Source organism: Cryptomeria japonica, chromosome 8 (genome assembly GCF_030272615.1).
Source record: "Cryptomeria japonica chromosome 8, Sugi_1.0, whole genome shotgun sequence".
NCBI classification, from domain to species: Eukaryota; Viridiplantae; Streptophyta; class Pinopsida; order Cupressales; family Cupressaceae; genus Cryptomeria; species Cryptomeria japonica.
Genome location: NC_081412.1, coordinates 686,223,102 through 686,231,373, shown reverse-complemented (window position 1 = coordinate 686,231,373; position 8,272 = coordinate 686,223,102). Strand labels below are relative to the sequence as shown.

Sequence of the window (8,272 nt, the reverse complement as noted above, 5' to 3'; positions counted from 1 at the left end):
CGACACCGTTGCGCGATCACAACACAACATCGCTACACGACGACAACGCAACATCACTGTGTGACGTATGTGAAAGCAAAGCGCGATGCATGTAAAAGCAAAGCGCGACGTATGACCATGCCTTAGTCAAAATTTTCAATTTTTTGGATTTTTCACTTTTTACATTTTTTTGGATTTTTTAAATTTTGATTTTCTTTTTTAAAATTTTGAATTTTTTATTTTTTTGGTTTTTTTAAATTTTGAATTTTTTTTGTATTTTTTTATTTTAAAAGATGTTAACTCTAAACTATACTAAAGTAGGAAACCTATAGTTACAACTATGCTTAAAAAAGTGGGGGTCCCTATTTGCAATGGGGCGATGTGTGATTTGGTCACAACAAGTATTTTATGTGTTAGAAACCTCTTAACAAAAGTAGAGGAAGTAGTGTCCAAGTATTCCTAGCGAATTGGAAGATAGATTGGAGATGGAATTAATTAATGACAACAACAACCAATGTACGAGCCATGTTTTTATAGTTAGTTCTGAATAAGGTTTTGTTTGCACATTGTAATGGCTCCCTAGAGATTGAATTTTTTTTTTTTTTTTTGGTTTAAATAAACTGATTACATTCATTTTGTAAAGAATTTTGATAGTTCAAAACCTTAAGTAAAAAAAACTAAAAATTGACAAATCACACAAAAATCATACTTAGGAATATCTTTTGATGCCTTGCAAATGTCGTTCCGGATGATTTCTATCATCTTATGTCTACTTCTCTCTCTAGATGCCGACAAAGAGCACACAATCAAGTAGAAGGACTAGTTAAAATAGAGTGCAAACAACATAAATATAAATACAGCTGTAAATTTTACAGACGAAAACAGTCATCCAGGAGGAGCTCTTCTCGACGGCGCTGTTCTTCTGGCTCTGATTTCTTTGACAACAGAGTAAAAATTAGTGCAAAACTTGCACTTCAAAGGTTAGTTCAGCATTTTCTTTTTGTTCTTGTTTTCCCTCAAATTGGCCTCGGTTTCGATTGTATGTAGAGGGGTTAAGGTTGTCAGTGTTTTGATTTCTTGATTAGGATTTACTTTTTTGAGAATTTGAATTAGATTTTAAAGCTGTTTCAATTTTTATTAGGGTTTTTTGTGATTTCGTCTCCTGCGATTTAGCTTGGTTAGGGTTTTGAAAAACTCAGCAGAGGTTATTTGGGGGTTTTGGGAAGATGGATACGCTGGACGCAGACATAGAAAGGATTCAGGAGGAAAGACGGAAAAAAGAACAGGAAATGGCAGCGCTGTCCGCCGTTACATTTGACAAAGATTTGTACGGGGGAAACAACAGATTTGAGGGTTATGAGCGTTCCATTCCCGTGAATAATGAGGATGAAGAGGAAGGGGACGCGGCAGAGAGAGAGATTGCGAGGAAATTGGCGTCTTACACGGCCCCCAAGTCTCTGCTAAAGGATTTGCCACAGACTGGGGAGGATGACGATCTAGGGTTTAAGAAGCCGCAGAGGATTATTGATAGAGAGGATGATTATAGAAAACGGAGGCTCAACAGAATTATATCGCCCGACAGAAATGATGCCTTTGCCATGGGGGATAAAACCCCGGACACTGCAGTTCGAACCTATGCGGATGTTATGCGCGAGGAGGCACTGAAGAGGGAGAAAGAGGAAACGTTGAGGCTGATTGCGAAGAAGCATCAGGAGGAGAAGGAGAAGGGGAAGGAGGCCGGGGCCACTCAGCAGGATGTGTCGCAGGCATCTCAGAAAAGGAGGAATAGGTGGGATCAGGCTCAGGAACAGGAGAATGCTGCCAAAAAGGCAAAAGTTTCTTTGGCTTCTTCGGATTGGGACGCCCCTGATGCCACCCCCGGGATTAGTAGATGGGATGCCACACCGACTCCAGGGAGGGCAAATGTTGATGCCACGCCTGCAATTAACAGGCGGAATAGATGGGACGAAACACCTACTCCTGGGAGGCTTGCCGATGCGGATGCAACTCCTGTTGGAGGCGTCACACCTGGTGCTACTCCGGCAGGGATGACTTGGGATGCAACTCCAAAGCTTTCTGGATTGGCCACTCCTACACCCAAGAAGCAGAGGTCAAGGTGGGACGAGACACCGGCAACAATGGGCAGTGCCACACCAATGGCCGGTGCAACGCCTTCATCCTTTACGCCAGGTGTTACTCCCATGGGTGGGATTGATCTGCCTACACCCACTCCTACGGCTATCAATTTGAGGGGTGCCATTACTCCTGAGCAGTATAATTTGCTGAGGTGGGAGAAGGATATCGAAGAGAGAAATAGGCCTCTGACAGATGAGGAGCTGGATGCTATGTTTCCACTGGAGGGGTATAAGATCTTGGATCCTCCAGCTTCTTACGTGCCCATCAGGACTCCAGCTAGGAAGCTCCTTGCGACACCCACTCCACTCATGGGTACACCACTTTACAGTATTCCCGAGGAGAATAGAGGCCAGCAGTTTGATGTCCCCAAAGAGGTTCCTGGTGGCTTGCCTTTCATGAAACCTGAAGATTATCAGTACTTTGGTGTGCTATTGAATGAGGAAGATGAGGAGGAGCTTTCTCCAGAGGATCAGAAAGAGCGTAAGATAATGAAGCTGTTGCTGAAGGTAAAAAATGGTACGCCACCACAGAGAAAAACAGCATTGAGGCAGCTTACTGATAAAGCAAGGGAGTTTGGTGCTGGACCTCTTTTTAATCAGATTTTGCCTTTGCTCATGTCCCCAACGCTGGAAGATCAAGAGAGGCATCTCCTAGTGAAGGTTATTGATCGAGTTCTTTACAAGTTAGACGAACTGGTTAGGCCATTTGTACATAAGATTCTTGTGGTTATTGAGCCACTTCTTATAGATGAAGATTACTATGCCCGTGTGGAAGGGAGAGAAATTATCTCAAATTTGAGCAAAGCTGCAGGACTGGCCACTATGATTGCTGCCATGAGACCTGATATTGATAATATTGATGAATATGTTCGATGCTGAAGGTAAAAAGTGGTACGCCACCACAGAGAAAAACAGCATTGAGGCAGCTTACTGATAAAGCAAGGGAGTTTGGTGCTGGACCTCTTTTTAATCAGATTTTGCCTTTGCTCATGTCCCCAACGCTGGAAGATCAAGAGAGGCATCTCCTAGTGAAGGTTATTGATCGAGTTCTTTACAAGTTAGACGAACTGGTTAGGCCATTTGTACATAAGATTCTTGTGGTTATTGAGCCACTTCTTATAGATGAAGATTACTATGCCCGTGTGGAAGGGAGAGAAATTATCTCAAATTTGAGCAAAGCTGCAGGACTGGCCACTATGATTGCTGCCATGAGACCTGATATTGATAATATTGATGAATATGTTCGAAACACAACTGCAAGGGCTTTTAGTGTTGTTGCTTCTGCTTTAGGAATTCCAGCTCTCCTGCCTTTTTTGAAGGCAGTGTGTCAAAGCAAGAAGTCATGGCAAGCTCGACATACCGGTATAAAGATTGTTCAACAAATAGCTATTCTTATGGGTTGTGCTGTTCTCCCACATTTGAGGTCACTAGTTGAAATCATAGAGCACGGTCTTAATGATGAGAATCAAAAAGTGAGAACTATCACTGCATTGTCCCTTGTTGCCCTTGCAGAGGCGGCAGCACCTTATGGTATTGAAAGTTTTGATTCTGTTCTTAAACCTCTGTGGAAGGGAATCCGCTCCCATAGAGGTAAGGTTCTTGCAGCCTTCTTGAAGGCAATTGGGTTTATCATACCTTTAATGGATGCTATGTATGCAAGTTACTATACAAAGGAAGTGATGGGCATCTTGATCCGTGAGTTCCAGTCTCCTGATGAAGAAATGAAGAAGATTGTTCTGAAAGTTGTTAAACAATGTGTCAGTACAGAGGGTGTTGAAGCAGATTATATCAGAGCAGAAATTCTTCCTGAATTTTTCCGTAATTTCTGGGTTCGTAGAATGGCTCTGGATCGAAGGAACTACAGACAACTGGTAGATACAACTGTTGAGATAGCTAACAAGGTAGGAGTTGCAGACATTGTGGGAAGAACTGTTGAAGACCTTAAAGATGAAAGTGAACCTTACCGTCGGATGGTAATGGAGACAATTGAAAAAGTAGTTGCCAACTTGGGTGCTTCAGATATTGATGCTCGCTTGGAGGAATTGCTGATTGATGGTATACTTTATGCTTTCCAAGAGCAGACCAGCGATGATGCAAATGTGATGTTGAATGGTTTTGGTGCTGTAGTGAACGCGCTAGGTCAGAGGGTTAAACCATACTTGCCTCAAATTTGTGGTACCATCAAGTGGAGACTCAATAACAAGAGTGCAAAGGTCCGACAGCAAGCTGCAGATCTTATTTCCCGAATTGCTGTTATAATGAAGCAGTGTCAAGAAGAGCAGCTCATGGGTCACTTGGGTGTTGTGCTTTATGAATACTTGGGAGAAGAATATCCAGAAGTTTTAGGATCCATTCTAGGGGCATTGAAGGCTATAGTAAATGTTATTGGTATGACCAAGATGACTCCTCCAATTAAAGATTTGTTACCCCGTTTAACTCCAATTTTGAAAAATAGACACGAAAAGGTCCAGGAGAATTGTATAGATCTCGTTGGAAGAATTGCTGACAGGGGAGCAGAGTTTGTACCTGCTCGAGAATGGATGAGAATTTGCTTTGAACTGTTGGAGATGTTGAAAGCCCATAAGAAGGGGATTCGAAGGGCAACCGTGAATACATTTGGATACATTGCAAAGGCAATTGGACCACAGGATGTGCTTGCCACTTTGTTGAATAATTTAAAGGTTCAAGAACGCCAGAATCGTGTCTGTACGACAGTAGCTATTGCTATAGTGGCAGAGACTTGTTCTCCATTCACTGTTCTGCCAGCACTCATGAATGAATATCGGGTGCCAGAGTTGAATGTTCAAAATGGTGTGCTTAAGTCACTTTCATTTCTTTTTGAATATATAGGGGAGATGGGAAAGGATTACATATATGCTGTGACACCATTACTTGAAGATGCACTTATGGATCGAGATCTCGTGCATAGGCAAACAGCAGCTTCGGCAGTGAAACACATGGCTTTGGGTGTTGCAGGACTTGGCTGTGAGGATGCTTTGCTACACTTGCTAAATTATGTATGGCCAAATATATTTGAGACATCACCTCATGTCATAAATGCTGTCATGGAAGCAATTGAAGGGATGCGGGTTGCTTTAGGAGCAGCAGGTGTTCTCAATTACTGCCTCCAAGGTTTATTTCACCCAGCAAGAAAAGTTCGTGAGGTCTACTGGAAGATTTATAACTCACTTTACATTGGAGCTCAAGATGGACTTGTGGCTGCTTACCCCACTCTAGAAGACGAGTTTAATAATGTATACAGTCGTCCAGAGTTAATTATGTTTGTTTAGATTAGACAGAGAAAAGAAATGCTTCTCTGAGAGATTTCTACTGTTACTGTACACTTATTTGAATAAATCCCATGGCATATTGCTTTATTGTATGTATTTTATAAACCTTCTGATTATACTTGTTAACTGCATAAGCAACTTCCAATGCCTGTAAATATTTGGAGCTCTGAGTTTACTTGCTTCCTTACATCTGTCTTGGATCCATGCTCTCTGTTTCTCTCAATGCATTAAACACCATGCAAGATCGCTTAGTTTCTTACTGTCACGACTCGAATTAGACCTTAGTTAGATTTATTTATTATGTCAGATACCTTTTGATTAACTTTTAATAATGATAGATGATATTGTGTGGTTTAGTGACAATGATGATGGTTAGTTATTTTATGATGATAATGTTTTAATGATACTTTACTGTTATGATTAATAATACTTAATAATGATGTTTTATTGATATGATGTCGTTATTTAATGATGATAAATAATAATGTTATGATGTTAATATTTTGCTAGATTTTTATGTAATGGGATCTGACGAATTTTTGTCAAGTATAAGTTGCAGGGTAACCGTCAAAGGCGGACATATGATCGAGGAGGGGTTTTTCTAGCTCGCCAGTAGCAACTTAAGTATTGGAACCTTGTGCAAAGTACCCAATTAGATAAGCAATTAGTAAATTAAATTAGGGAGTCTAAAATATATTGATAAAATAAAAATAATAATAAGGATAAATTATTAAATATACAAGTATTTAATATTACAATCAAGTTAGAAATAATTATAAAATAATTATTTAAAAGAGAGTAAATAAATTAATTAGTTGAGTAATTAAAAATAAAATTATTTCATAATTAAATTATAAAATATAAAAGATATTTAAGATATAATATCTTATAAATACTAAAATTAGAGGACTAATTAAAATAAATAATGAGATTAATTCAAGAAATTAATTAAAATATTAATTAATAAATTTAAATAAATGATCAAGGCATGCAAAAATACAATGTTAGAATAAACTTATGTACTAAAAATATAGACGATATGTGAGAGCCTAATAATTAATTATTTTCTTAAAGACTAAATCTTTAACAAATTGTAATTTAATAAAATCAATTAACTATTTTGTGAGTTCTAATTTTAATAATTAGTTTTATTTTAAGAATTTAATCATGCAAACAATTAAAATTTATTTTTAGAGAATTCAATGTTTATAAATATAAGAATAAACCTGTTATTTGATCATTCCAATTCTTTTTGAGCTTCTTGATTCGTGTGATTGCTGTGAAGTCGACAAGGTAGATTGAAGAGATTGTTTAAAATTTGGGAAACGCCTACAATTCTTCTTTCTTACAACCAGTTGATTTATTTTACATATTTTATTGAGTCTTTATTTGATCTTTTTCTTTTAAAATTGGGTATTGTGGATTTAATGCTAATTTGTTTGATGTGTCAGTTGTGTTGTCAACACCTTCTTCTCGATTTATCATAAAAAGTAGATACTGGGTTTTTAGGAAATTTATTGGGTTTTTGTGTTTCCAATATTTTTAGTTACTGTGAAAATTTCAGAGAAATTGGGATCTGGGTTTTTAAGAAAATACTGAAACATTACGACTGTATTTGGAAAGTCTTGATAGTGGTAAATTCTAACTTAAATAGAGATTCTTAATTTAAAATTATTGAAAATATTAAAATTTAATTTTGATTTGAGGAAATTATATTATAAAGGGAAAATTTATAAAAATCTATAAAGAAAACATATAATAATATTATTCTGACATTAATCCGCGGAGGGTTAATTATTTTTCTGTCTATGAGGGATGATTATGGAACGAGAGTGCTTGTTTATGGGCTAACCAGGGAAGGGTGATTTTCTTCACCTCCCCAATAGGGTAATGATGGCCATCATATTTATTTATTTATTTTTCTCCCTGCCATAACACATGTAGTTAGTTCAACCAGGATGGGTTGTTAGTTCTACATGATTGCACAAGATTAATTTTGCTACTAGTTGGTACCGGCTTGCTAGGATACTCCGTCGTGAGTGACGGGAGCTTATCAAGAGCACCGGGAAGCTTATGCTTCATTTGGTTGGGCGGATAAAACGCCTAGGTCATATGTCTGTCATCCGGTTTGCGAGAGGAGGTTATCCAGGTCAAACGGAGGCGACACATCCGGAGACAAAGAAAGTCAGAGATTCCAGATAAAATTTTATGTAATAATTAAAGATGTATATTTTATTTCATTGTAAAGACCAGAATGGTCGCATGTAGAGGTTATGAAAAAAGACCTATAAAGGTCACATGATGTAAAGCGACAAGAAGTCGCCATGCAATGTAACTGACAAATTAAAAAAAAGAAGAAAAAGGGCTACTAACATACTAACCCACTAACATGCATGATTTACTTTCTTAGATTAGTTTTCATTTACGCATGCACGCATATTTAATTATCTGGTAGATTATTTAATTATGAGTTTTTGCATATTAATTTAATTCGTAATAATTTCATGCATATGATTTACGCTACTCATGCGCACACGTAACTTGACATCGTAACTAATTATGGTTTGCATTCTATTGGACCTCATACGTAATTTTAGATTGTTATTGTTCACATGCACATTTAATTCCTACAAGTTATTTATGAGTTGCATGGTTGTTCAGTTACTTATCTATTACTTGCATGTTAATAATTATTGCTTTTGCATGTGTAATAATAGTTAATTTAATAATTAATTAAAACAGTGAGTTTAAGTTTGGTTTAACTAGGGTTAGGACAAGCGGGTCCTTACACTTACATTCTGTAGTATGGATGGAGATCGAATTCTGATGTTAGTCTTTATGAGTTAGATGCAAGCTACTGTTAATTCC

At 37.6% G+C, this 8,272-nt stretch overlaps 1 protein-coding gene across 1 annotated transcript; it reads left to right on the top strand.

Annotated features, from left to right (window-relative positions):
- The first annotated feature begins 758 nt into the window (after positions 1 to 758).
- On the top strand, positions 759 to 5,574 carry LOC131032362 (uncharacterized). The gene is made up of 3 exons (XM_059209511.1): positions 759 to 959; positions 1,121 to 2,774; positions 3,149 to 5,574. The coding sequence occupies exons 2-3, from the start codon at positions 1,206 to 1,208 to the stop codon at positions 5,402 to 5,404; spliced, it is 3,825 nt and encodes a 1,274-aa protein (XP_059065494.1). The 5' UTR covers positions 759 to 959; positions 1,121 to 1,205; the 3' UTR covers positions 5,405 to 5,574.
- Positions 5,575 to 8,272: the final 2,698 nt, after the last annotated feature.

Bases quoted from the DNA above. Each gene is read 5' to 3' on its own strand.
- LOC131032362 (XM_059209511.1), top strand. From the start codon at position 1,206: ATGGATACGCTGGACGCAGACATAGAAAGGATTCAGGAGGAAAGACGG. The intron at 2,775-3,148 runs GTTATTGATCGA...CTCCTAGTGAAG, and splicing joins AGAGGCATCTCCTAGTGAAG to GTTATTGATCGAGTTCTTTA.